Here is a 27292-nt window from a genome sequence, read left to right as displayed (position 1 = left end):
TACGACGTTGGACTTCGACTCCATCGGGGAATAGGCATCAACACACTTACTGTTTAGTTGACCCGCAAGACGACGGTCCAAGTTTTATGATGAGAGTGATCCTGACGCGCTGTAGATGCTGGTCCAAATGCTTGGAAGGTTGGTAAATCTTCTTACTGCGCGGTATTTAAACTGACAGTGCCAAGGTCATGACCGTCATGATCAAACTTGGAGTTCCATATGAACTCAAGTCGTTTAAGCACGACGATGTCAAGAAACCACCATTTACCGACCTTAATCCCAACGGTCGAGTTCTAGTTATCCGTTAGATAGCTTTGGATTTTACAAGCCCATCAACGATGGATAGATATAACGGACAAGATCTTGGGCCATGGCCGGCGGCTCTATTGCCATTCAGGAACACATGATAACAGCCTGATTTCCTACGTCTAATTGACCATCTATGGCCCCCTTCCGAGAAAGTCAGTTAAAAGGTGCTTAGTTGATAGCTTGATAAGTGATTTCGGTCAGCTTGTTGAAGGCGGAACAATTATCGGACCAGGCTTTTAATCCCACGTGATTGGGTACATATGGCCTCCTTTGCCGTTGGGGTGCCAACAAGGACTTCCGTAACACGTCATCTATGACATCGCATCAAAGCTTTCGCGTGAATCGAAACTGCGCAGTTCAAGACGTACAGAATATTTTGATATCCGTATCAGGATTTGAAGAAATGCCCATCACGGAACTGTCATGCTTCGTATGTGGTGCCTCCATTGAACATTCCGACTATCGACCAGGATGGATGGCTCGGTTCAGGGCGCGTGAGTTCATCAGCGAATAGGCCATCCAAGCTCTTATTAATCAAGAAACTTAGTATACACAGTTCTTGAAAACTGGGATGCCGCGCGTGTCTCTGGAGTTGGGGAACGGCATCAATTCGAAGATGTTATTCCCCTTGACCAGTCAGTTGATGTCGATGTATCCGAGTCCACCATGGACGACGGATCGGTGCAGATCCATCTTATGAAGTCGGAATTTGGCGAGAAATACCCTCCAGACCCGCCATTGATACCTAAACCACTCTGGGGATTTCCACTTCATGACCCATGCTGGGACCTTTTATGCTCAACTGATGCCCGGTTCCAAGAGCCACGCACTGTTCAGGCTCTTTTTGATCTTTGCATGTCGCATCCAACGCAGAATGGTGTGCTGAACTGGGGACACAACTATGGCGGCCTTGTTGGGTACGATGTGGATGTCGAAAAGCTGCTTCCCGGGGAGGAGGTGAAACTACGGGGACCGGATCGAGTAGAGAGGTCCCACCAATCTAACCCGATGGATCTTCCCATGTGTATTACAGGCTCATGCGACTGGCTGTATATTCAGGCGAAAGGCGGCTCGTTTAGACGTTACAATGCCGACAAAGACCCCAAGTTCTGTAACCCGATCGAGGGTGACCCATTCGGCCGCTTGGCGCCCGAGCTCCTCCTCGATATCCTTTTCCGTCTAGACTCGAGAAGCGTTGCGAATCTTCGGCTTGCTTCCAGAGCCATGGTCAACCTTGGGCTCCCAGAGATGTTTTGGTTTTCAAGGTTCTGGCCCGGCCGGGAATGCGAGCACATTTTCGCAAAGCCTGCTTTTCGAGATGCAGGCTCCCTATGGATAAACATTTACGACCGAGTTCAGTTGTTATGGAACTACCCATCGGTCAAGAATAGGCGGCGTATCTGGAATCTGGCCTGTCAGCTCAGAGACTGGGTTATGTTGAGACTTGAGTCGCCTGTTTGCCATGGATCTCTCTGCAAGTCCTTTTTCCATCCCGACGGGGCAAACGAGGATAAAGAATGGCACACGGCAGAATCCCGGGTTTCTCCAGGCACGTCCATCTTCTCTGTAGGTTGTCGGTCGCTGAGTGATGCAACAGTCACCATCTCGGGTCAAATATCCAAGGTCTGGGCGTCATTGATAATGCTCAACGGGAAGAGATATGTTTCTGGCCTCCGAATTTCCCAACCAGACGCGAAATCCGTTCAGCTTGGATATCGTCACCCCGAGCACGAGGTCGCCTTTACTTGGGATTCGCCTTTGGAGCCGTCTGACCCCTTTGTGGGGTTTCATGTGGCAATAGACAATCAAGGTATCCGTGGACTTCGCATGATATCAACCCAGGGAGTCTCATCACGCTGGAATGGAGATCACGAGGGTGTCCCGAAAAAGTCTATTACGTGCAATGGCCAAGTGCAGGCTGTCAAAGGAGGGTTTGATGTGAGTTCCTCTCTATCCATTGGAGACCATTATTGACAACGCAGGCTCTGAAAATGGTATCGATAGCTGTGCACAGCCTTCAGAAGGGCATGGAGCAGAGAAAGACTGTGTCGGGGGAGTCTGCCCTCTGGTACCCTGAGCTCCCAGACCCTACATTGCAGCTCATGCCCGTACAAAGCCAGCGCCTTCCCCGCCTGATGGGTCATATGCCCTATTCGATGTGTCTATTTGGGGGGAACGACGGCAGGCTTCTTCCATATCTCACAGAAATCGCCGTCTGGATTGTCGACCGTTCTGATCTCGGTATACACGCCGACAACTTTCACATCTGGGCCCTCGAGTTTCACTACAGCAGCCAGGAAGAAGGCCTCAAATCCTTGATTGTTGGCCAGGTCCCAGAAGCAGATCCAGTAACAGGCACCTATAAGCGTCATCGCTACCAAGTTTTCATCGACTCTCCCAATGGGGAGAGAATAAATGGCGTCGACACCTTGTTTCAGGACCCTTTCTTTCCATTCGGCTTGACTGTAAGTGTATATTGACCATTGGACGTTGAAGAGGCAATCGATGACAAAGATAGTTCCATACAAATTATGGAAGAAGCATGCAGATCCCACCGAACTTTGGCTCGGTTATATCAGAGGACGACATTTCCACCAATAGGTTACGACCAACGCAGGGAACGATTGTTGGGCTCTTTGGGGTACTCGTAAGTTGAGCTTTGGATCAGTGCAACAGAGCACGGCTAATCTCTTGTTTCTTTCAGAAACATGACGTTGTTTTCCAGCACTTGGGTGTGGCGTGCATTCCGTCGTGAGGGAGCATGGAGCAGAAAGAAAAAGGGAACGAGGAAAGTATTCAAAACCAGACGACCCAAGGCCCTTTGTCGTTAGGTCTCATTGCATGGCGTCATTCTCGTCTTGTCAGACAATGGATATTACTGAGCGGGACATCAAGGTTCCTGTCGGGGAGATAGAGACAGTAGGCAGTATGATAACGATTGACGATGGCATTTCTCGGGAATCTGGGAGCTGGCGAGGGCTACACACACACACACACACACACACACACACACAATTTCTAGATGTTGGTAATAAATAATCCGAGCAGCTATAAATTACCATGTCTCAATTGTTATCCTGGAAGATGACCTGATGCTTGCAGAGTCGCTCGCCTCCGAAATCTGACGATGGGGGGCGACTCGGCAAAGATGGTTCAACGACATGGCGTTCAACACGACGAGCGGCTCTGCATCTTTCACAGACGTGCATGACGCCCCAAACTCCTTTAGTGCTAGATTAAACCCACAGTTCCTTTGTGCTTGCAGACAGCAGCCAATGGTAGAGGTGAAATTGTCATCAAGGGACCTGCAGCCGGGGTAGCGTCACCCTGATGGCCTGGGGACAAACCACCCTGATGAGTTTTTTGGACTCGGCCGTGTTGTACTTGATATTGTTCGTTTGAATAGATAAGATAGCAGGTAAGAGAGAGGCGAGTTTGAGGGCAGTTACGATGGAAAACGAGTGAATGCGTGGGCACCTTGATGGGCACGACTCAACAGACAGAGGTGCAGCGAGAGGCATCTCATATTTAGCCAGCGAACAATTCAATCTTCTCTTCTTCACCTTTTTTTTCACCTGCGACAGCAATCTCGTTGTGATCTTTTCCAGAGCACACGCACAACATCTCGTCAAAATGGCCAAGAATCGCGTCAAGAAGAGCTCCAAGAGCAAGAGCGCAAAGAAGCCTGGCATCCCCCCCAAGGCTTTGCCTGTGACACTTCTCTCCGGTTTCTTGGTATGCTTCTCTTCTCGTCCTTCGATTGTTTGTCCTCCTCTGACTGTACTCTAGGGCTCTGGAAAGACGACTCTCCTCAAGCACATCCTCCGCAGTGAACATGGTCTTCGCATCGCCGTCGTCGTGAACGACATTGGAGCGTAAGCTTCCCCCATCCCTCTCCATCATACCTTTAACTGACAGTCTACAGCATCAACGTCGATGCCTCCCTCATCAAGAAGACCCACCACCTCTCCAAGACCCAAGAAAAGGTCATCGCCCTCCAGAACGGATGCATCTGCTGCACCCTCCGCGGCGACTTGCTCGAGGAGCTCGTCCGTCTTGCCCAGCTGCAGGAGTTTGACTACATAATCATCGAGAGCAGTGGTATCAGTGAGCCTGAGCAGGTTGCTGAGACGTTTGACTCTCGGCTTGCGGAGCAGATGGATGCTATGGGGTCGTTGGAGGGTGCTCCTGGTCTGGATGATGACATGCTCAAGGTTCTTCGACAGCTGTAAGTCGTCCTCATGAACCCCATGACCCTTGGTCTGACTCTCTTTTAGTAAGGCCGCTGGCGGTCTGGAGAAGTTTGCTCGCCTCGACACGACTGTCACTGTCATTGATGCCTTCACCATGCTGCACGACTTTGACACAGAGGATCTGCTCTCGTCTCGTCGTGATGACGTGACGCCCGAGGATGAGCGAACCGTCTCCGACCTCATGGTTGATCAGATCGAGTTTGCCGATGTCATCATCCTCAACAAGGTCGACATGGTAAGCTGCACCTGACCTCTCCCCATCCACGTCTACTAACCCATCTCAGATCGACGCCAAGACCAAGCCTCGCCTGCTCGACCTCATCGGCAAGCTCAACCATCGCGCCAAGATCCTCGAATCCAGCTACGGCAAGGTCGACGTCAAGCAGATCGTCAACACGGGCATGTTCAACCTCCAAGTCGCCCAGTCCGGCTACGGCTGGCTCCAGGATCTCCACGATATGACTGTCCGAGAGGTCAACGGTCGCAACGTGCTCACCCCCAAGCCCGAGACGGAGGAGTACTCTGTCCGCAGCTGCATTTACACTCGCCGTCGGCCTTTTCATCCCAGGCGCCTTTGGGCGCTGGTGTATGATAAGTTTATCTTGCAGTTGGAGCACCCTGAGGAGGAGGGTGATGAAGAAGACGATGAGGAGGATGAAGAAGATCTTGAGATGATTGACTACCAAGACGTAGAGGATGATGAGGTTGTCGATGCTGACCAGGATGCTGAAGACTCTTCCTCCTCCAAGGGCAAGCGCTCTATCCCCTCCTCTCCTCAGAGCTCCCACTCCACTGTCCAAACAGTCCCCTCCGTCGATGGCCCCTCCAAGAAGCAAAAGCTCGATGAGGATGATGCCATGCTCGACTCTGAGGAACTCTTCACACCCGAAAACCCCGTCATTCTCGCCAACAAGCGCAAGCACCCGATCTTTGCGCGTCTCTTCCGCTCCAAGGGAGAATTCTTCCTTGCTACCCGACCTCAGCGTGCTGGAGAGTGGTCTCAGGCTGGTGCCATGCTCACGCTTACCGGTGGCCGTCCTTGGTTCTGTACCATCCCTCCTGAGGAGTACACTACTGGTGATGAAGAGGTTGATAGCCTTGTTCAGCATGACATCAAGAAGGGTGGCGAGTGGGGAGACCGTCGTCAGGAGCTTGTCTTCATCGGCGAGAACCTAAATCACAAGGGTCTTGAGAAGCTTCTGGATGAGTGTCTCCTGACTGATGAGGAGTACGGCAAGTGGGAAGCCGTGATGCGCAACGACAAGCTGGACGACGAGAAGAAGCGTGAGGCCCTGGAGGACCTGTTTGAGGATGGTTTCCCTGACTGGCCCGAGGATGACGAAGACGATGAGGATCATGAGGGACATGATCATGCTCACCCTCATGGGCTTCGGTCGATCAAGAAGCATCTGCAGGAAGTGGACTAAGTGGGATGGAAAATCAAGAAAAGTTACGCATGTCATGACCCTAGTTTCCCGGCGTTTATTCTAGATCAATCACATCGACCTGGCCCTTTTGGCCAAGCCTCACTCCCATGCATGTAACAGCAAATCGTCTATCTAATTCCCTCGCTACGCCCTCGTAAACTCCCTCGGTGTTCCCAGATTCAGTTCCCCATCATGGCAAACACCGCATCAACAGACTCCCTTCCCAAAAACCCAAGAACCTCCCTATCCTTCCCCATAGAAACGCTCCCCAAAGCCCAACCCCTAACCAAACTCCTCGCATACCACACCGCCAGATGCTTGTTGTACTTGTGTATCTTGGCCGTGCAAGCCCGGCTCATTTCGATCTTGAGGACCCCCAGCCAGTCGCCGACTTCCCAGCGAATGTCTGTTCGCTCCATGGGGCAGAAGAGGTCTTCAACTTGGTCGTTTGGGTTGCGGGGCGGTTCGTCGATGCAGAAGCCTGCTTCTAGTTGGGCTGGTCTGCTACGGTATGTTGCGACTAGGAAGACGGGGGTGGTGCATGCGTGTGAGTCGGCGCAGGACTTGGAGGTGCTGTGATTCGCCGGTTTGCCTGTCAAGGTTATGCTCTGATCATATTAATGGGAGGTGTCATCTTACCGCAGATATTGCCAACACTGACAAACTCGCGAACGACAAAGTCCATGGTCGGTTTCGGGAGCTCATCCTCAAAGTTCCCCGTCCACTCTTTAAACACAGCATCAAGAAACCCCTCCATAGTATCCCTCGTCGACATGAGCGTGGCATTCGGATCAGTCGCCGCACCGCAGGCGTGCAGTATCTCAAAGCATCGCTTCAACTCCAGCTCGTCGAGGTGGTCGGCTGTGGTGATGGTGCGTGGGCCTCGGATCAAGGGATTACCGAGTTGCAGAGCGGTAAAGAGACGGTCGCGGGATCGTTTGGTCGAGCGAGGAGCTGGGGAGGGACTGCGGCTGCTGACGAGGATCGATCCTCCGGGGGTGCTGGGTTGTTCTCTCTTGATGGGTCGGCTAGATGAAGAAGGCTGGTGGTCCATGGTGGTGATGACAGAGTCGGGAGGCGATGCACGAGTTGAAGTGAGAGGGCACAACCACCTCTTGACGCGGCGGGTGTTGATGGCCAAGGAGGATTCGACTTCATCGTGATGACGGTGCTTGGAGAGAGCTTGGTTGAAAGAAGGGCGAGTTACTGCTGTGAATCACCGTCAAGCGCCGTGCTGAGGGATTTGCAGAGGCAACCAGACTGCTCAGCCGTCTATGCAGCTGCACCGAGTGACTCGAGCATGGCAGACAATATGATAATTTCTCCATTTTGCCGGGATACTGCGAGGAAAGACTGCGACTCGCCGGGAGGGAAAAGATATTGTAGAGGAAGAGAACAGGGGACGGGGTCAACGCCGTGGGATATTACAGTTGCCGACGCTTGGATATCAGTCAACCTCTGGGGGTGGATCCTGCCAAATTCTTTGATTTTTTCTCCAGGCCTGCTCCTCTTTCATGCCGGTGGAAAAGACGCCTGTAGTTCTCCGGGGCAGAGCAGAGCGTCACAGCCAACAACCTGATCTTTACTGGCTGCACTGCGGGATTATCACCTGGAGGATTGTCAGTGGGAAATTGGATTGCCCACCCTCTCTGAACTCTCGCAGGTTCAAAATTGAAAGACCACCCGCCCCCTTTGCAATACCAGCAGAAGAGGCCCAGGTGCCAGGGTAGGTAAGGCACCCACATGCCAGGAGAGAGACGTGCTGATCCCGTCAAGCCACTTGCTCAGCATTCCCATTACGTTTATCAGGCTCCCGTCTCTTTTTTCCAGGAGGAGTGTTTTGTTATCCGGACGACCAGCGAGTGGTAGGCTCCAATGATACAAGGTGTAATGGACCAAGTGATGATGGCCACGCTCGTCTCTGATCCGCAGACAAGTACCGAGATTAGAGTGGTCGGGAATAGGTTACCTGCAAATGCTGTCATTCCCACCGTCATTTTACTCACTGCTGTGGCTTATCCAAGTCTTGCTGCCCACTGGGTAAACAGACCCGGAGAGGTTGCAATCACGACTAAAGATTGTCGAATGACTGATCCTGTGGGTTGCCGTCAGCGACGCCCAACTTGAAGAGCAGCGGACATGGTGCATGTGCCATTCCAGACCATGACGCATGAAAAAGAGGACTTTGCAGACGTCTTGGTCCGCTGAGACGGGCAGAGAGACAAGTACTGTGCCGACCCTGTTGCTCTGCCCTCTTCAGGGCTCCCTCAAGAGGACACAGGGCAAATCTAGCACGTATCAAAATGGACAAGCTGATACAAAGAAAGGCCTCTCGCACGGTGGCAGCAGTGTGCCCCTGTTATAACCATTGAAGGCGCCCCCTCCTGACGTCAAGGGAGGACGCTCGCCACAGAACCAATCATCACGACCGGACTTGATCCACGAATAAGGGGACACGGAGACAGGTCCGGTATGCAACGTCCAATGGGAGTTACAGGAGATGGCTCCGGAGCTTGCTGCCCCGCATGCTCAAACCCTCCTCGAGCTTGTCTCTCACTGCTACTGTACGGTCCCGTCCAAGGTGCGCCATGACGAGTTTCCTGCATACGAGAGATGAGGCAACAAGAGTGAAGGAGAGAGAGGGGCGAAATGGGACAGCTACAGGTCTGTCCACAGCTACAGAACAGTTACTGATGCCAACACTTTTTTCAACGCGCGTCGATTTCCACCTTGAGTGCGCCCCCTTTGCTTTGTCACGGCCTATCTGTCTCCAAGAACGGAATTGTGTACATGGCGTCTATCCAGCCGAGCTGCAATCTTGACTGCATCCACGCCCACTCTGACCTCTACAGCTCCCACGGCCCCGTATCTTTCGAAGTCATTTTGGCCAATCGACGCCTGCTTAGGCGTTGCAACGGTCCTGGCCTTACTATTCAGGAGCCCCCCGTCCTGCTATGGCGTCAACAGATCACCCTGGTGTGCCTTGGCATCTGGCCTGGGAGCTTTCCTCCGTTTCAGACACTCTCGAGCCTACCCGCTCCCAAGGGTTAACCATTTAAACTTTCCAGTGCGCATTCTTCCCTTGCCATTCTGCCACTCACTTGCCACTTGACAAGTATATCTTGAGTCGTTGCTACCAGCCTTCGTCTTCGTCTAGCCCTCCCAATTTCCTGCCTGTCGAATCCTTGCAGAGTCTATCCGCCTAGCAGCACTCGAAACAAACATCGTTATTCGACAATACATGGTCCCGTTATCTCTTCGTCCTGCGCGATGGGTACGGCTTCCTCCTCTTGCTGGCAGCCCTGCTAACCTTGAGCCTCTCCACAGAGACCTACCCTACCTATGCCGCTACCCACGGCCCTTCTGCCCCTGATCACTTGGCAGGTGAGATGGCCATGGGTGCCAACACGAACCCACATCTTTCTTGGGAGCGGTGGTGGCCGGCAGATGCGTTAGCGTTGCCCGTCTCGTTTGAGGGGTTCGATGCTATGCAGAGCTACTGTCCTCAAGACGACGTCCAATCCAGCGACTTCAGTCCCAACCAGTCCATCGGTTTCTCGCCCGACTGGCCCAGCTTCTCGAATACACAAGACTACCCCCTTCCACCGTCAATATCCGCGTCACCATGCCCCGAGCAGTCATCCACCACATCCGAGAGCCGTCGCGGATCAGTCTCGACTCAATCTGAAAAGAGGAAGCGAAAACGAAGCACGAAGGAGCGCGTGACTGCCAAGTCCACCGGTCACGGCTCCGGTCGAAAGACAAAGCCACAACCCACGGATCAAGAACGACCACAAGAATCACAGAGCCGCAAGGTCCAGCTCACTGAGACCGAGTACGGCCCGTGTCCCCAACAAGCGACCGACGGATACAGCAAACGCGTCCAGGAGAGGAACCGGGTGGCATCCAATAAGTTCCGCGTCAAGAAGAGAGAGGACGCGAGGAGGCTCAAAGCCGACGAGAAAGACATGGAGCGCATCAACCGTGACCTCTCGAGCTGCGTCGCCAACCTGACGTTCGAGGTGTACCAGCTCAAGATACGACTCCTGCAGCACACCGACTGTGACTGCTCCCTCATCCAGACCTACATCGCCAACGAGGCAAATCGCTACATCAAAGATCTAGACGACGAGAATCATCCTAGCCATGAGTGACGGCGAGTGCCATCGAGCATGTATACACATGACATTGCACCGACCATATCGGCAACAACGAGACGACGACGATGATGAAGCGACACAATACGAATGATTTGTTACCATAACTGGGTTTTTATCATATTGGAAGGGGGAGTTCGGCATTTTGACTAAAAAATCGTGACGGGAAAGGGCGTTTGGTTGCAGAACGTGCATTACACTAGATACTCGGAGGCGAGTTGATACTGATGGGTACAACCCACAAGGGTCTGTAATGTTAAATGGCATACAACACTCATCTGGTGTGACGAATACCCTTCAAAGCAATTTTCCAGCGAGGGCACTCATCTCTTTAGCTGATATTTAGTGGCGAGGTAGAAGCGTTCCCACCTTTTAACATAACAGACCCTTGAGGGTTGTATGCTCAGTCACTTAGTCTTCTGCAGGCTTAATTCATGACTGCTTCGTATGTGTCTACAGCGCGGTGATGCATCTGAATCACCAAACACCGCCTTATCCATTCGTAGCTCTCGTGATTTTAAAGAGGCTGCCTTGAGCAAGACATCTCGGCTGATCCTAGTCCTATTTCGTAGTCGCCACCATGCTTGTGTTGCGCTAATGTACGCCCCGTGTTATTGTCACACTAATCCCTTGTTGCTGCCATTGTACTGTATCAGGCGAGTCGAAAAAAACACTGCCGGGGCTGGCACCAAAATTGTATGGGGAGAGTGGCGCTGATTTCTTTAACACCCGCCTGTGTATCAAATGCTCCCTTTGCTACTACAGATTTCCCGACGATCATTGCATCCTGTCTCGTGATTTCGTCAGCCATCTATTTCGACAAGTCACTTTCGAAACTTGTAGAGAAAGTCCTTGCATTTGTTGGGGCGGCTGCCGACTTGCCAAGATCACATCTCGCCCTGCTGTCAGCATCACAGTTCCAAGAACCCGGTGTTCCGCATGCACCAATGAACAAAAGCAGTGGCTGCAGCGCATCTCCATTTCTAACGGATCATCTCCACGGCTCGTCAGTCAAAAAGGGACGCCTCAGACGCCGATCAGAATTGAGACCTGCAAGCCACCATACAGGTGGGTTGGCTGAGCAGCATAAATGGCCCTATTGCCAGGTATCTTTCACTTTTGCCGGTGGCATACAAGTCTATTGTGTTTCGTAAAGTGACTTGACTGTGCTAGGATTGATCAAAGCGACCATGAACCAGGCATAGATCTGACAAGGTGCCTAGTTAGCAAAGCCACGTGTATAGTTTTTTGGTTGATTGGTTCACTTCCTCTTCTCATATGCCGAAGGAATACTATGAACCTGGCGGCGCTTCCAGAAGAAACCATCAGTTACAAGAACAAATAATACAATAACAAAGAACCCCTTTATTGACACATGCGGGTATAAAAACCCAACTGAAAAACACCGTAGAGGAAACGGTTCTCAACACAACATGGACATCAAGTCAGTGTCATGTGCTAGCCTCGGGACTTGAGCAGGCTAGCCATGCACAAGTCTAGGCCAAGAGCCTCTGCTCGTATTTCATCAGTGACCGCAGTGGTACCACCTTATTCCCAGTTTCCATGTAGATTTACTTCATCTTGAACGCTGATAGGATACCGGCCCCCCTGGCAACATCGGGCTCGATGCGCCCAGGGTACATGACACAGGGCTGCGTGTTCATGAGAAACGTGTGGACTCGAGTGACCTGTGTGTCTTCTCGGACACGGCCAGTCAACTCACGCAAATTCCCATTTTGAAGAGTTCGTCATTGTGGTATCATGACGAGCAAAGAGAAAAAGAGTGGGTTCGTTGACCGTGGTCGACTCCCACATTATCCACTGGCCACAACTCCATCTCTTTCTTGTCTCATCACGGCGAGCGTCGGTTGGCTTCGTTTATTCGTAGGGTCTAAAAGTCGTGGGAGAACTGCAAAAATCCTTCTCCTTTCTCAGTCATTGTCGTCTGAGCCCCTGAGGGTCAAGCCAGGGTTCTTGGTACTCGAGCTGCGCGCTTCGGTCCGTGGAGCTGGAACCAGGAGCTGTTGCATGGTCCAAGGGATTCCCACTGGATGTTTCCTCGTTGGAGGTGCCCTCTCTCCTCGAGCCCATGTTCGCCGACTGCAGCAGTAGACTTGCGTCTCCCACCATGTCTAGGAGATCGTCTACAGACCCTGCGCTTCGGATCCTCTGCAATATCTCTTCCAGCTGCTCCCCTTCTGCCCTTCGTAACGCCTCAATCACCGCTCGTAGATGAGTGTGTTTCCTGGTCGTTGTCTGCAGCTCCCTCACCAAATCGTCTCGTTGAGTAGCGACGCCATCTACAGGAACACGGCATTCCTGGTTCGACAAGGCACAAGGCGTACATTTAGGTCGTCGGTCATCGCACTGGACGAAGCTAGGTCAGATAATACAAGGCATCCGAGGCTTGCGTGGGGGGGGCGAACCTTTATCTTGCGTTTGCGACAGGCTGGACGGTGGAATTCTTAGTATCAGTAGGGAGGGTGAGGGGTCGACAAAACGCAGATAGATACCTTGGCAGGCGGTTTGAACGTGCGCTCTCTTGCGTACTCCTGCGTATGGGGGAGACGGGAGAGGATCCTCTGATGGTGGTTTCGATAATAGCGATCTCATGCTCTGCAAGGATATATCCCTAACCGGAGACAAATTTCTCGGGGGCTTGCAGGCAAAACAACGCACCCGCTCTGAGGGCAGGACAGGTCGTAAGACGGCTCACTATATATCGTCGCCGTAGTCAATCCCAGGGGCCAAATGTGTGTAAACGTGACATCAGACTGACCAGTTGGAAAACCCCCGACCCCCCGCGTCGGAGGTTCACCGTGGACGAATAGCTGAGGCCTATTTCCAGAGGGCGAATAGTACGGACCCCGGGGCTCTGAAACATGAATAGCCCCTGATTGGACCGGGATGAATCAAGTGGATATGGGGAGAGGCATCAAAGCGCTTACTGGCCTGTTTTGGTTGCCTCACGACGGTATCACGAGGCGATGCCGTCGGAGGGTGCTACGAGATGACCAAAGCTGACGTTTATCTTGTCGAATATGATCACAGGGTAGCGTATATAGGTTCTAGAAAGCAACAGAAAATCTGAAAATCTCTGTTTCCTCTTGGTCATCATTCTTGCGACGGTCTATTCCCGGGGCATGAGGGTTGCGAAGTTTGGAAAGAATATGCCGAATTGCACCCTAGATGAGCGAATATTATTATTTTCTGCTTCTGAGCATGGTATAATTATGATTTATGCTCATTTCGAAAAACTTCCACCGAGGGTGACTCGTCATTCACACTGCCAAGAAATGAATGAGGTTCGCATGCAGGGTGCGAGGGTCAGTAATGTTGGAGGATGGGAACACTTCTCCCTCGCCACCAATGAGCCGTCCAGAGAGATGAATGCCATTACTGTAAATTTACTATAACGGGTATTCGCCAAGCTCTTAGAGTCTCATAGCAAAAAACATTACTGACCCGCACACCCTGTAGCTAGCCAGGGAGAGACTACAAGAGGACACGAGGCGTCGAGATGGCCATCTTCTTTGGCTGTCAACTGCTTACAGAGACGAGGCTGAATGATCTCAGTTACGGACTATGCTCAAAGCCTTGGGTAAAGTGAGAAGAAGCCTCAAATACTTGCCAAGATGTGAATATCGCATCGAGGGCCATCCTGTACGTGTACGAGGTGCATCTCGACTCTCCCCACCGACACCGGTCGCATCTCCCGACCGAGCCTACCGAGAAAAGATGACAATTCCGGGTCGGGCTTACCGAGGTGAAGCTATCGCGAGGTCAATCGATTGATAACTTGGTGTAGCAGGGATATTTGGAATTCCTTGGTTAGGTAGTGACATACCGACGGCTGACTGCTGGGCCTCGGCCTCGGGTTACCTTGTTGGGGAGGATCTCAGTATCTCTGTATCCGAGTCGGCGGCAAGGCTCGACACAGTCATTGTGTTTTACAAATTGAAGATGAACATATTTCCACGGAAGTGAGATATTCATGGGATTAATTAATTGGAATCAATCTGTAAATAATGCATATAAATTTCCAATTACTCTCCATTCCACAGATTCACCATGAAGCATGATATGCAATTACCGGTGCATCTCATCCAACCTCGTAGCCGACGCCAACTGCCGCCAGCGGTAACCGTCCTTCGGGCTCGTCCACGGCCTACGTCCACATCAAGCGCGGGGTCTCCGCATTCTCCACGAGCCGGCCGACGATCCACAGCTACTCCTTTATAGCTGAGCCTCCTTTTTATAAGGCTTATCAACATCTCGAGGCATATAGACGGTTGTGTTCTGGCAATTGAGTCTGTTGTGTGAGCATTTATCTTGGTGTCTGGCTTTTTTTGTTCTGCCCCTCCAACCTCCTCTTTGTTATCACCAATCAATCCAGCCACGTTTAGCGAGGGGACAAAAAAACATCAACAGCTCAAACAAACAAACAAACGTTTCACCGACACAACCACATTACGCCCATCATGTCGACAGAACACTCCTACGCCGGCGAACCGGCCAACATCCCCGGGGCAAACGTCTTCAACTTTATGTTTAGCAACCCTTTTCAGCAGGAGAGCGAGTTTACGCCGCCCAAGCAGCGCGTGCCAAAGATCCATGATGATCAGCCCATTTTCATTGACCACGCCAGCGGTAAGTTGAGCTGCATACGAGGACACCATGAGACTAAAGTTACATCGGTTCCTCAACCTTGTTTTTGCTCCATGTGCTAATCTGTGGCAAATCTAGATCGGCCTCTTACCTTTTCGCGGTTGAGGCGTGATGCCCTCACTTTGGCTGCCAGTCTGCAGAACCTGGGACTCGATCCCAACGCGTTGGAAGTGCTTCCTCCTACGCCATCATGTCCTGGACCAGAGGTTGCGCCTGTTGTCATGATCCATTTGCCCAATTGTCTGCCGTTTGCGACAACGGTAATGGGCACACTCGCTGCTGGCATGACTGCGACGTTGGCATCGCCTTCGTTGACGGGCACTGAGCTTGCTTGGGTTGTCAAGAACTCGCGCCCGCGTGTAGTGTTCACGGCCAAGCCTCTGTTGAGTGCTGTTGAGCACGCATTGGATGCCCAGGAGGATGCCATGTATCGAGACAGCGTACGCGTCTTCACGGTAGATGTCGCCAGGGACCTGTATCCTCTCTCGCCCGACTCTCACCCAGAGGATGGTGACTGGAAGATGCTCATCACCCCGACAACTCCTCCTCTGACAACAGCTCATCCCTTCTCCCCCGAGTCTGCCGTGACACGGACAGCCATCATCCTCTGGTCTTCCGGCACGTCAGGTCGATCCAAAGGTGTGCTTCTCTCCCATCAAGCCATCAACTTCTCGACGGCTTCACTCTGGCACGATGCCGACTTTTACGGATTCCATCAGCGATGGCTCGGTTACGTGCCCTTCTACCACATCTTTGGCCTGTCCAACATGTTCTTCCTTGCCATCGCGACAGGCTCAACGGTCTTTACGATGCCCGCCTTCAAGCTTGACTCGGTTCTGGCTGCCATTCCTCGTCGCCAGATCACCTACCTGCACATGGCTCCTCCAGTGGCTGTCATGCTCGCAAAGTCACCAATCGTGGAGCCGTTTGCGCGACGAGATGCTCGTGGTCGAAACGCTTTCAGCAGCGTCGTGGCAGGTGTGACTGGCGGTGCTCCTCTCGGTCACGAAATCGTGGTCCAGGTCTTTGCCAGACTAGGCTTCTTGGTCAGGATGGGATACGGCATGTCAGAGGCATGCAGCGTGACAGTACAGAGGGGTCTGAGGGAGAAGGACATGCTAAGCTACAAGAACGACACGGGAAGACCTCACTGGGGTGTTGAACTCATGGTTGCCTCCGGAGAAGAGTCGGAGGAGGATGAGACAGACTCGACGACAAAGGCAGCTCCTTTCGGTACTCCGGGTGAGATTCTGATCCGATCTCCCGCTCTGATGAGCGCCTACCTTCCTACCCAAGGCCTCCACAGTTCCGAGAAGCCAGACATGAGCGTCACGATGGAGCATCTTACTCCCGACGGTTGGCTGCGGACCGGCGACGTCGGCACCCTCGATCCGGACGGCACGCTCTGCATCACCGACCGTATCAAGGAAATGATCAAGGTCCGCGCGTACCAGGTAGCCCCCGCTGAGCTCGAAGCCATCCTCTGCAGCAGCGACGCCGTAGCAGACGCAGGCGTGGTGGGCGTCCACGACGCGAACGAAGCCACCGAGTGGCCCCGGGCCTACGTGGTGGCAGCCGACCAGACAAAGTCGGAGGCAGACCTCAAAATCCTAGCCCAAGAACTCAAGTCCATAGTGGAGAGCCACGCCGCCAGGTACAAGTGGCTCGTGGGAGGCATCGTCTTTGTCAAGCAGATCCCCAAGTCGCCCAGCGGAAAGATCCTCCGGAGGGTGATTCGCGACGGGGGCGTGCAAGGGCTCGAGGTGGCGCTGTACCAACGAAAGAAGAGGGACCACAAGCTGTGAGAGGAGAAAAGAACTTGGTTTAGTTCCATTTGCTTTGCCAAGCTCCAAACAGGAGCTCGTGATTTCTACTCGAGGCGATTGGAAATCAAGGCCCTTGACCACATGATGACTAAAACAAGGGCCCTGATTGGCTCGCCACTCGAACCAGCTGGGATGCTACAAGGCCGAAATCTCGTGGCACGGACGGGAAATGTCCAGGTCCGAAGTGAGGAGAAGGGGAATTCGGACTCGGTCTTTTCGGGGAAAGACAAAGGAGGTGTAGACTGTGGCCGTTCGTTGGTGGAGAGACGGTGACCGAGATGGCTATAAGATGGCGGTCCGTCTTGGGTAATGATGAAGGAGAAGCTTGTTGTACTATACCTTTTGCTGTCTTTCAATTGATATACGACTGTGAGCGCATCTACAATACACATCTCATCAATTCACAATCACCTGTCTGCTCATTCAATACTTCATATACTCAACAACCAATATGACCCATCTCACCAACGAAACATCTCCCCTCCTCCAGGTAGAGCCTGCAATTGAGCGCTCCATCTCATATCAGAGCAACCACACTCCTTACGATGTCCGACCTCTACACCCTCAGCAGTGCAAGCACGAAGAGTGCCATCTCGACTACAGCGACATCCTCCGCGACATCATCATTGGCTTCTCCGATGGCCTCACTGTACCATTTGCCCTGACCGCAGGTCTATCTAGTCTCGGTAGCGCCAAGGTGGTTATCATCGCCGGCCTGGCAGAGCTCTTCTCCGGTATGATAAGCATGGGTCTCGGCGCGTACCTCGCCGCCGTCACGGAGCGGGACGCGTACCACTCGCAAGAAGGCAAGAAGACATTTGCCGTGCGAAACATGCCCGCCGATGAGCGAACGGGCGTCTACGACGTGCTGGAAAAGTACTCCGTGTCCCGCGGTGCAGCGGCGCCGCTCGTCGACGAGCTGTGTAAGAACCCGCAGGAGTGGGTGCGCTTCATGATGGACTTTGAGCTCAAGCTCGAGAAGCCCAACGTGCACCGGGCGTGGATCTCTGCCGTCACCATGGGTCTGAGCTACTTTATCGGCGGACTAATCCCCATGATTCCCTACTTTGTCATGGACCGGGTGCGCGAGGCGCTGTTTGTGTCGATTGGAATCACGGTCGCTGTTCTGCTGGTGTTTGGCTACGTCAAGAACTATGTCGCCATCCGGAACCATCGCGCGGGTGTCTGGGGTGCTGTGCAGACGCTGGTGATTGGCATGCTGGCTGCTGGAACGAGTTATGCAATTGTGAGGGGGTTGGACAGCAAGGACGCGTAAGGTTGGAGCACGCTAGAGGTGGACGGGATCAGGCCAGCGATGGTGCGATTAAGGCGGTCGAAGTTGAATGGCGTCGGGCGTTGGGTGATGTTTGCTTTCTTGGTGTAACACAAAAAACGTGCCAGGGATATCGCCTCGGGGATGGGCTGGATTGGCACTGGAAAAAGGATGGAACACGGACAGAGGAACCGAGTTGGCGACGCGTCGAAAAAGGCGCTTGTATTTAATGACTGAAATGACAAAACTCCATTCCTCCAAAGGCGACAGTCGCCTTGAAACAACATCCATCTCCTCCTCGCTCGTATCTACCTCCCCTCCTCCACCTCGTTAGTAGTATCCTTGCTCACGCGCGACAGAAAAACAGTACTGACCTGAGAAGAAAAAAAGGTGAAGCCATCGCCCTCCCCAGAGTGATCGGAATTGAGTCATCCTCGTAAAAGAGGACGCTGCGTATCGCACTTCAGTTTTCTCCAAACAAGCCTCGCAACGACTTCCCATGGAGACACGCTTCAAAGAGACGGCTCCGAGATTTCTGATGTCGTTTGCAAGCGTCGATTGACGCCAGGCCGTTACCGGCAGACCGTCCGCATCCCCGGCCAAAGGCAGGGGGCGGAGGTGGTGTTTGAGGCAGTACTCCGAATTTCCCACATGCTTGTTGTAGTTCCAGTTCTGAAGAAGAGGTTCTGAGAGGCTTCGTGAAAAGCCTCTCTGTTTGTAGCATGGAAACGCAGCGTTGGGGAGGGCGATGGCTTGGAGAGGGAAAGAAGAGGGTTCGCGATGTGTGAGGCGGGAGAATTTTTATGGTGGATGTGTGAGCCGGGGTTTTGCCGGGAGTGGTTGTAGGGTAGGAGTTGGGCACCTCGCACCTCAACTTTATGCACCTTTGAACTGTATTGATTGATGGGAAATTATCGCGTGCGAACAAGAGTGAATAAATGGATTAGCTGATGAGTTTAATGAAAAGCAAAGTGGATTGTTTAAAGCTCTGTTGTGCATTGTTTTGCGAGCTATTGGCTTTCACCAAACACTGAGCATCACCCACTCGTTCACAATTAATCATTTGCAAGTCATGTCTGCAGTGTGCTTGGCCTCAATTGAGAACTTATTTTTACCACCCAAAACCATCATGTACGATTATTTTTCACATGATACCCATATTTCCCCTTGGAAACTCGCTTGGTACACCCCGTGGCCCTGATCCACTCGGCGCTTCAAATGGGCAGAATATCACGCTTCCCGCTGCCCTGTCCTGCTTGCCCATCAACGGTCCTTTGAGATCCATCTTTGCCATGAGGCCCGCAACCTAGTAAACGCGTCAGTATCAGTCTGTAGTATCGAGTTTCTATTTGATAGGGCATACCTTGTTCACTGCAGAAGGATCAATTCCTGTTTTCCGCAACTCGTGCGCCATCTGTATCGCAACCGACGCCGTGACGGGGTTCTCTTGTCCTATCGTTATCATGAGATCCATCAAAGCATTCATCTTCATCTCGCTATCGTGATTCTGAAAGCTTGTGTAATCTTCCAGAAATACGTAGGCTGCCATGTATGCCGCGAATGCCACCATGGGGTTCCGAAACGTGCCAGTGACGTCTGCGAGAGAAGCCACGATGCCAAAGATTGCGTCGGCTGCTGGCAGTAGTCGGACTTGTGTTCCAAAGAGTATCTCAAGGGGGATGTTGTGCTTTTTTGCTCGCGCTACACCGGTGCGGTGGAGGCAGATTGTTGCTGTGTGAAGCTGCAGGTTTATCATTGTAGAGTTGCGGTTATAGGCTGTTGATGTGCGCAGGGTGTCTGGTAGTGTGATGAAAGTTGTCGCAAGGCCGTTGTTGAGATCTTCATGCCGTTTCCAGAATGTACTGTTTTGAATATCTGCTGGGTTTTCATCAGGACGGTCTTGGTAGGTGTGGTCGAGACATTCATGGAAAAGGTGTGTGGCGAGAACGCGGCATGCAAAGTATGAGCATTGAGACCTGTCTCCATTTATGGCCTCGGCGAGAGTGGTTGATGATTCCTCGACGCCGAGCTGAAACGCCTCTTCTGATGCAGGAAGCTTGGTGTTGATCTGTCACACGTTAGGGAAATCCAAAGGCAAGTCTTGAGTCATCTTACTCGCTGAACATCCATTAAACTGGGCCATCCCGTGGTGCTGCTCGTGTTCCTATCGCCGCAGAAGATAGCCCACAAAGTCCGTCTTCTCTCTTCTTGCTCGCACCAGTCTTTTGGTGGTGGTAGGGTCTGGCTTAACCCACCCTCGCCGTCGAGCTGATGCAAGCCCATGATTTGAGCTAAACGGACACCTTTTGAGGTACTCATTGAGGATCGGGAGAACCAGAGGTTTTGGACTTCGAAGCGCTCCATGAGAAGACAAGTTTGTGCATGAGCCAGAGTGACAAAGTATTCTCCTTCGCCCTGAGACCACATTAGTAACAGCCTGGAAGTGGCATCTAATGACTGACCTTGAGTTCATCAGCCTCATAGTAATACCTGGCTCTTCGATAAAAGGGCTGGGCTAGTTGTTTATGAGCGGGTGACACGGATGCAGCAAGGGCCAAGACCATGTATTGGAGACACATGGGTGGCTGCATGTGAGGAGGCTGATAGAGGGAAGCCTGGTATCTTGATGGATGGATGAATCGAGACTCATTTTGGATAATTGTAAAGAAGGTACTCGTTCTGCTAAGTGTTAGACTGATCAATTGGCAAGTGTAAATGAGTACTCACAGCTCTTCAACGACATCTTGAGGAGGTAGCTGTTCAAAGCGACCAGTCTCAATGAGGTCACTCTCAGGCGAGTCAAACGGTCTGAAAGACTGGTACCCTTCCTCCTGTGTAGCCTTGAGCCGATTCTCCAACTCGACTAAATCCGCCCGTTAGTCCCCGAGTCCGTGTCGGCATGGCCGAGCCCGAGGCCGGCACGTTCGGATGTATGCTCACCTAATCGCGACTCCAGCTCTTTGACTCTCGGCCTTGTCGCCGTAATCACCGGCCGCTTCCTTGTAGCGGGATATTGACACCGGACCTCCGAGCGAGAACACCGAGTGCATCGCGGGCTTAGGCGGTCGCACTTTAGCTTGCGGTTGCGGCATTCGTAGCAAGAAAAGGGCATGAGGCCTTCGTCTTCCTCGGGGTTGTGGGAGGATGACGACGCCATGGCTGGTGAGACTGAACGGAGTCAAAAGACCGTAGAGTAAGTATTCGTGTAGCTCAAGTCATGCGAGTGACGCTGTGAGGTGAGGGATTAGGCGCAAGTGATTGACTTCATGGCGATGAGGAGACTCAAGAATCAGGATGAGCTGGAGCCTGGAGCTGACTTGATTCGTCACAGGCTGAAATACAGTGGGTCAGCCGCCATCCAGCATCTGATAGCGAACGCGACAGACCAAGAGACTGAGCTTTTTGTGTCATATTTCACATGGAAATACTGTAAAACAAAATGGATTGAATCTTATAGTCTTCTGCAAATGCTGCTGCTTGTCTTTTTTCGATGTTCTGGAATACTTAAACTCGAGATAATGGATCATCACTCATCCAGGTCATCGATGAAGAAAGGTATTGAAATCAGACAAATTCTACTGTAGTATGTTCAAATATATACTTGATCTTAGATCATGAAACGAATGAAGGAAAATAACCAACGCTTCTCAGTGCGAGATGCCAATCCTTAAATGTCCCCAAACCAGAGCCCATCTATCCCAGTCGCCATGTCCGATCAAATGCCAAGATAAAGGAAAGTGAATTTTAGCCATCCATCCTCCTCTTAAACGCTCAGTAGAAAGCCAGCTGCTTAGAAGCCGCCGTTGGGGTTGGGGTTGGGGATCACAGCACCGCCCTGCTGGACAGGAGGGATGACAGAGATCTCAGTCTGGGCAGCAAGCTCCTTGTGGCGGCGCAGGCTGAAGTCTTGGTTGTCAAAGTTCTGGTTGATGACACCAACCATGCCGTTCTGGCAGTGGTTGCCGTTCTGCTGAGGGCAGTAGTACCAGATGGGAGTCTTGTCCTCGACCACGATCTGGAAGACATCGGGAGCCTGGCCCTCTTGAGTGGGGAAGTTGAAGCCGGCGAAGAAACCGTCGCCCTCAGCGAGGGGCTGGCAGGGCTCGCCGAAGCTGGACTGAGCGACCGAGTGGTTCTTGGGGAGGAAGTGCCACTCGACAATGTCACCGATCTCGGCGACGACGTTGTCGGGGTCGAAGCGGAGACCGCCAAGGCCGGCGTTGACGGAGTGGGTGACACCGGTGAGAGTGACGACCTTGTCGGGATGGTCGCGGGTGGTCTTGCTAGGGGCGGGAGCCGCAGAGACAGTGGCGGCGAGGAGGAGAGCGGCGGAGAAGGTCTTGAGAGAGAACATTTTGATGGATGAAGTTGAGATTGTTGGAGTGTGGGTTGAAAGTTGGAGTTGAGGATGGAAAGATGAGAGTGAGTTGAGGATTGTAGTGGTTGTTGTAGTGGTTGTGATTGTGATGATGAGAATATTGTCTATTGAGCGGGCATCTCATCCCATTATATAGAACTCCAACCAAGACTGAATCTCTAATGCCATCTCAAGCTCTCACCCGCCTCATCGCCAGCCTCCGGAGCTCAACTCTACCGGAATCGCCTCTAAGCTCAGCCCTCCCCGGTAATAGCAGCTTTGCTGTAGCTCAGCCGCCACGAGACTCCAAGATGGTGTCCGGAACTGCTACCCTCCGAACCAAGCTTGTCCTCCCTAGCGAGCTCCCTGATTGGACAAACCACCCGGCGAACTGGGCTTAGATGCTGACTTTGCACCGTCAGAACTGTCAGCGTGGCTCACACTAGCCCCCAAGTGCTGCGCCTCCCGTGCCCAAGTCTCTAAATCTGGGGGAGCATGGCCACGCGAATTTGAAATTACTGCTGGATTACCAAGATTGGAAGGAAGTGCCCTATTTTTAGGGGGGGATATGCTATGAAACTTTTTCTCTTAATGGTTCACCACGTGTTACCGCGTCCTTGGGTCCACGGAGACGTTTTGTTTTGCTATATCAGCTGGCCTATAGGTGACTTTTTACTGAAATCCTTGCCTCTTGGTCCGAGCTGCTGTTGTATTACCAAGACGCTGGGCCTCTTTTAGCTGTCGCCCCCGCAAACTAAGATGCTGCGGGCAAAGAATAAGCCATGACATTACAGCGGTCGGCCGCCTGGTTCTACCGCATGGACATTGCATCAAGAAGGTCATAGAAACATCAGCGGGCTTTCTCTGTTGATGCTGTTCAACGTCATTGGGCATTTCCGTGGAAAAAATAGGAATTAACCATCTGACTCAGCCTTGTGTCCTTGTCAACCAGACCTTGCCAGTTACTGATCAGGGAATGCTACTCTGTCTTACAGATTCTGTAGGTTTGGTGCTGCGCCGGCAAAGTCGGAATGTTTGTCTCATTGTACCACAGCTTGGAGGTAGGGAGCTTTGTTGCCGCCCCCAAGTGAGGGATATCACATGGTTGCTGTGCATCTCTTGGATGGGCTAGATCGACGAGGAGGCTCCCGACTTTGACCTTTCTTGGACTTTGGAGGCGCCTCATTGTCCAAAGTTCTTTGTAAGCTGAGGGCAAAGTAGCTTTAGAGGCAAAAGGGCGGTGGCTAGTTTGGCGGTCAGCATGCAGCGGATATTGCAGCACTCGAGCAGTGGCTCATTACCCCATTTCATTGCTTAGAGTGACCATTTCCATGTTGTTGAGGTCTTTGGTGATTCAATGAACATCACCTCCACACAAGATTGCACAGCCCGTGCCCCGGAATCCTTCCCTGCTGTTATGCATGCAAGGTAAGTAGCTTTCTGCGGGATCCTTCGGCTTCTGTCGTTGCCGAATCCTTCGACATGGATACTGGCACCAGTGAATGAGAGCTTGGTTGTCCAAAGCTGGAATCTTGGAGCTGAAAATAGCAATGAAAGATTTTCACTTGTTAGAGTGTAGCTCCAGTGTAAAGCTCATCATTCAGCTTTCTAGTCGGTGACACCTTGAGCTCACCTGGATCTTCCTTTTTTTTTTCTTTCTTTTTTTTTCTTCAATCAGGAGGGATCCTTAATCCCCAAAGCTTCTGTCTTTCAATCCAGATTTGAGATAAGAAGGAAGCCATCACAGTCATCGGGGTTCCTTTTCGATACACACCGACACTTTTGGATTGCCCACCAAATACCTACCTTGATAATTGCGTTGGTCCTATTTTTATGATAGAAACCACGCCCCTTTTGAGTCACTTCTGTCTTATTGATATAACTAACCCTTTCATAGCAGGTGGTTTCTTCGGGTTACCTCAGAGGCTAGGAGACATGGTCCCGTTGCATGCATGCCGGAGTTGCTTCTCGAAAATGAGCGTGTCAATCCACTGTCATTTCCAACACTTTGATTGGGTATATGGCTATTACCAGAGAACGGCTTCTTATGTGGTAGTTGGCAAGTACTATGACATGGGAGTCAAGAGCTGGTTTCAAGACTTCCAAGGGGCTGATCTAACCTGGTCTGCATATGGTAAAAGTCATACCCTGGAAACCTGAAGCGTTATTTAAGGTAGTTATGGAATTGGATTTCTCAAAAGTCCCTATTTCACATGCACGTGCCCAAGATTATCGGCCATTGTGTTCGCATCGGGATATGATGCTATGATGTGTTCTTTATTATAGTTGAAGCCCGGCCCTTGATGGGATAGCTGAGACAGAAGACCGTGTCCAAGATTATCGTCGCCTACCCCCTTGAAAGTCAGGTGACCCCGCTCTGTGTGACCTTCCTTGGCTTGCATAACGTTACATGTTGGGCTGAAGCCTTGCTACCTAAACATACCAGCTGCAACAACATGATCAGTCTCACGAACCACAAAGCTACGGAAAACAAGCCAAGCAAGCGTGAAAATGGCCTCCGACAACGCAATTTCTAGGCTCACTTCGCCACCCGGAAGCCCTTACTTATGCACCTGTTGTCTCGAGACCTTAAAGTACGCCGTCGGATGTGGCGGCTATGTGCCCTTCGAAAGCCACTTGGCATACTCTGGTTTTCTCGAGGCTGTAGAAAACAAATGTTTTATCTGCTGGCGACTATATCAAACCCTCAACAGCCCCTGCCAAGAATGTTTACAAACGGCCGACGGCACCTGCCAAAAATGTTTACAAACGTGCGACAGCACCTACCAAAAGGCTTTACGAACGCTCTCTCGATATGAGCGCTCGAAGGACCTAGAAAGGGTTCCTAGGATACCGTGGGCTAGCTTGTATATCCGCGAGTGCTTTGCCTCGGACAGCGAAATTCACGTGCGTTCTGATCTTCAAATAAGCCATGGGAAGTGGAATTTCGATTCAGAGACATTTCCAGATTTGGCCCGCGCCATCAAAGTCGTAGATCAGGGCCGGGATGTTAGCTTCAACCATTTGCTCGTCAAAATGGATGGTCCTTACACAGAAGCCTCGGGTGGGTATTTCAAACTCCAAGTCTCGTTAGTTGGGGAAACAACTCACCCTCTTGATAGACATTTCTCAGTGGAGCAAGTCCCGTGCCGGATTTGTTGATGGTACAGCATGGAAGGACACGATCGATCTTATCAAGCAGTGGATCCTGGCTTGCGACACCGGCCATAGGCAGTGCAATGACCGTGCGATGGACACGAGCTGGTTTCCTACCCGGGTCCTCGATCTCGCTCCCCCAGAGCTCGCCAAGTCTGATGAAACAGCGGTCAAGGTCATCAAAAGAGAACAAGCTGTGCCTGGGGAACGCTACGTCACCTTGAGCCACCGCTGGAACCCACACACCCCCAAGCTGACCTCCTCAAACCTCGAGGCCCGGTTTCATAAGATACCCTTTGAGGATTTGACCAAGACATTCCGTGACTTCATAACCGTATCTCGGCTCCTGGGCGTTCGATATGCTTGGATTGACTCGCTTTGTATCATCCAGGAGAGTGAACACGGTGGCTCCGACTGGAAGCAAGAGTGCCTGACGATGGATCAAGTATACAGAAACTCGTTTTGCAACCTCTCGGCAGACTGGGCCACCGATTCAGATGGCTTTTTCCTCGACCGAAAAGTGCGACAGTTTGATCTTCCTACTGTCAATGTTGAATTTCGAACCACCGAAGACAGCGAAGACAGCGAAGACAACGAATACAGTGAATACATCAGGGAACAAGAGTTTGAATATCTCGTGGTCGACAATGGCACCTGGCAATGCGAGGTAACCAACTCGCCAATCAATTCTCGAGGTTGGGTTCTCCAGGAACGCTTCTTGTCACCACGCGTACTTCATTTCTGCCGAAATGAAGTCATTTTCGAATGCTGCGAGGGGTCAAAATCGGAGCGGTTTCGACGATCCATACCGGCAATTGATAAGGTTGCTTTCGAGCCCTTCAAGAACTTTGTCGAGAAATTTGCTGGCACATATGATACTGCGGCTTGTTACCGGGTGTGGAGCAGAGTCCCAGGGATCTACACCAGGTGCGCGCTCACTGTGGCTTCGGACAAGTTGGTTGCCATCTCGGGCATTGCGCGCTATCTCAAGACCTTCCTGGCAGATGATGTCTACGTCATGGGTGTTTGGGCTTCAATCATCTCCACTCAGATGCTTTGGTCGTGTGATGAGAACACGATTAGAACCCGTCCCGTCAACCACCAAATCCTAGGTGAACAAGAACCCCTTTCCATGCCAGCCGTCCAAACAGTCTCGACACCTCTTCGCCAGTGCAAAGGACCGACCTTTTCCTGGGTATCAACAGACCGGCCCGTTTCCTTCCCAATTCCCTACCCCGAGGCTTACATTACATGGAAACCGGTTTGCGAGTGTCCAAGATTAGTTAAGTACCGAGAGGGACAGGTCCCATTTGATGAACCCATCACCGAGGACATATTCGATTATCCCAGTGAACCAAGGGTAGAGCTCAAGGTAGCTGGTCTTCTTTGTCGCGTGAGGCTGATAGATACTGGAAGGATGTACTTGCGTGCCGTCTTCGTCGATGAGAATGACGGTAGACCTGGGCATTACGAATCCTCACGGCATCGTACAGCCGACGGAAGCAAAGTATTTCTGGATTTCGATGTTGATCCTTCAGGAATCCCTAACATTGATTCACGAGTCTACTTCTGTATGCTCTGGGCCGATACTGATATCGTCAGTAAGATTATGAGACCAAGGGTCTCTATTATTCTCGAGTTAGTCGATTCGGAAATGGGTCGCTTTCATAGGATTGGCACAATGACTCACTTCTGGTCGGCTCTACAGCCCGTGGTGAACTTTTCTGGCTGGAATTACGACCCAGAGACGCGGCTTCACACCATCTATATCATTTGATTTGTTCGATCTCGTGAGATGGAGGTACTGGGCTGATATGTGGAAAGTTGGTTTTGGGCCTGTAATGAAGACACGACTTCACGTATAGG

At 51.8% G+C, this 27292-nt stretch overlaps 9 protein-coding genes across 9 annotated transcripts; 6 read left to right on the top strand and 3 right to left on the bottom strand.

The window, feature by feature from the left end:
- Positions 1 to 712: 712 nt before the first annotated feature.
- Positions 713 to 3064, top strand: NCS57_00523300 (F-box domain-containing protein; the record flags this gene model as incomplete). The annotated part of the gene is made up of 5 exons (XM_053055164.1): positions 713 to 803; positions 857 to 2247; positions 2292 to 2774; positions 2828 to 2956; positions 3014 to 3064. 5 exons carry the CDS (start codon positions 713 to 715, stop codon positions 3062 to 3064), a joined length of 2145 nt encoding a protein of 714 aa, XP_052914119.1.
- Positions 3065 to 3942: 878 nt separating this feature from the next.
- On the top strand, positions 3943 to 5989 carry NCS57_00523200 (CobW C-terminal domain-containing protein; the record flags this gene model as incomplete). Its single annotated transcript, XM_053055163.1, has 5 exons — positions 3943 to 4044; positions 4099 to 4184; positions 4235 to 4537; positions 4587 to 4797; positions 4847 to 5989. 5 exons carry the CDS (start codon positions 3943 to 3945, stop codon positions 5987 to 5989), a joined length of 1845 nt encoding a protein of 614 aa, XP_052914118.1.
- A 179-nt stretch (positions 5990 to 6168) lies between these two features.
- NCS57_00523100 (uncharacterized protein) lies at positions 6169 to 7043 on the bottom strand (the record flags this gene model as incomplete). The annotated part of the gene is made up of 2 exons (XM_053055162.1): positions 6169 to 6581; positions 6629 to 7043. The coding sequence occupies 2 exons, from the start codon at positions 7041 to 7043 to the stop codon at positions 6169 to 6171; spliced, it is 828 nt and encodes a 275-aa protein (XP_052914117.1).
- Positions 7044 to 9259: 2216 nt separating this feature from the next.
- NCS57_00523000 (BZIP domain-containing protein) lies at positions 9260 to 10143 on the top strand (the record flags this gene model as incomplete). Its single annotated transcript, XM_053055161.1, has 2 exons — positions 9260 to 9263; positions 9317 to 10143. 2 exons carry the CDS (start codon positions 9260 to 9262, stop codon positions 10141 to 10143), a joined length of 831 nt encoding a protein of 276 aa, XP_052914116.1.
- Positions 10144 to 14627: 4484 nt separating this feature from the next.
- Positions 14628 to 16619, top strand: NCS57_00522900 (uncharacterized protein; the record flags this gene model as incomplete). The annotated part of the gene is made up of 2 exons (XM_053055160.1): positions 14628 to 14796; positions 14893 to 16619. The coding sequence occupies 2 exons, from the start codon at positions 14628 to 14630 to the stop codon at positions 16617 to 16619; spliced, it is 1896 nt and encodes a 631-aa protein (XP_052914115.1).
- Positions 16620 to 17091: 472 nt separating this feature from the next.
- On the top strand, positions 17092 to 17916 carry NCS57_00522800 (uncharacterized protein; the record flags this gene model as incomplete). Its single annotated transcript, XM_053055159.1, has 1 exon — positions 17092 to 17916. One exon carries the CDS (start codon positions 17092 to 17094, stop codon positions 17914 to 17916), a length of 825 nt encoding a protein of 274 aa, XP_052914114.1.
- Positions 17917 to 19057: 1141 nt separating this feature from the next.
- NCS57_00522700 (Zn(2)-C6 fungal-type domain-containing protein) lies at positions 19058 to 21070 on the bottom strand (the record flags this gene model as incomplete). The annotated part of the gene is made up of 6 exons (XM_053055158.1): positions 19058 to 19219; positions 19277 to 19981; positions 20029 to 20328; positions 20376 to 20592; positions 20641 to 20776; positions 20854 to 21070. The coding sequence occupies 6 exons, from the start codon at positions 21068 to 21070 to the stop codon at positions 19058 to 19060; spliced, it is 1737 nt and encodes a 578-aa protein (XP_052914113.1).
- Positions 21071 to 21703: 633 nt separating this feature from the next.
- Positions 21704 to 22369, bottom strand: NCS57_00522600 (Plastocyanin-like domain-containing protein; the record flags this gene model as incomplete). Its single annotated transcript, XM_053055157.1, has 1 exon — positions 21704 to 22369. Exon 1 carries the CDS (start codon positions 22265 to 22267, stop codon positions 21704 to 21706), a length of 564 nt encoding a protein of 187 aa, XP_052914112.1. The 5' UTR covers positions 22268 to 22369.
- A 2742-nt stretch (positions 22370 to 25111) lies between these two features.
- On the top strand, positions 25112 to 27203 carry NCS57_00522500 (uncharacterized protein; the record flags this gene model as incomplete). Its single annotated transcript, XM_053055156.1, has 2 exons — positions 25112 to 25334; positions 25393 to 27203. The coding sequence occupies exons 1-2, from the start codon at positions 25307 to 25309 to the stop codon at positions 27201 to 27203; spliced, it is 1839 nt and encodes a 612-aa protein (XP_052914111.1). The 5' UTR covers positions 25112 to 25306.
- Positions 27204 to 27292: the final 89 nt, after the last annotated feature.

Source organism: Fusarium keratoplasticum, chromosome 4 (genome assembly GCF_025433545.1).
Source record: "Fusarium keratoplasticum isolate Fu6.1 chromosome 4, whole genome shotgun sequence".
NCBI lineage: Eukaryota > Fungi > Ascomycota > Sordariomycetes > Hypocreales > Nectriaceae > Fusarium > Fusarium keratoplasticum.
This window is presented reverse-complemented; position numbering and strand designations above follow the sequence as displayed.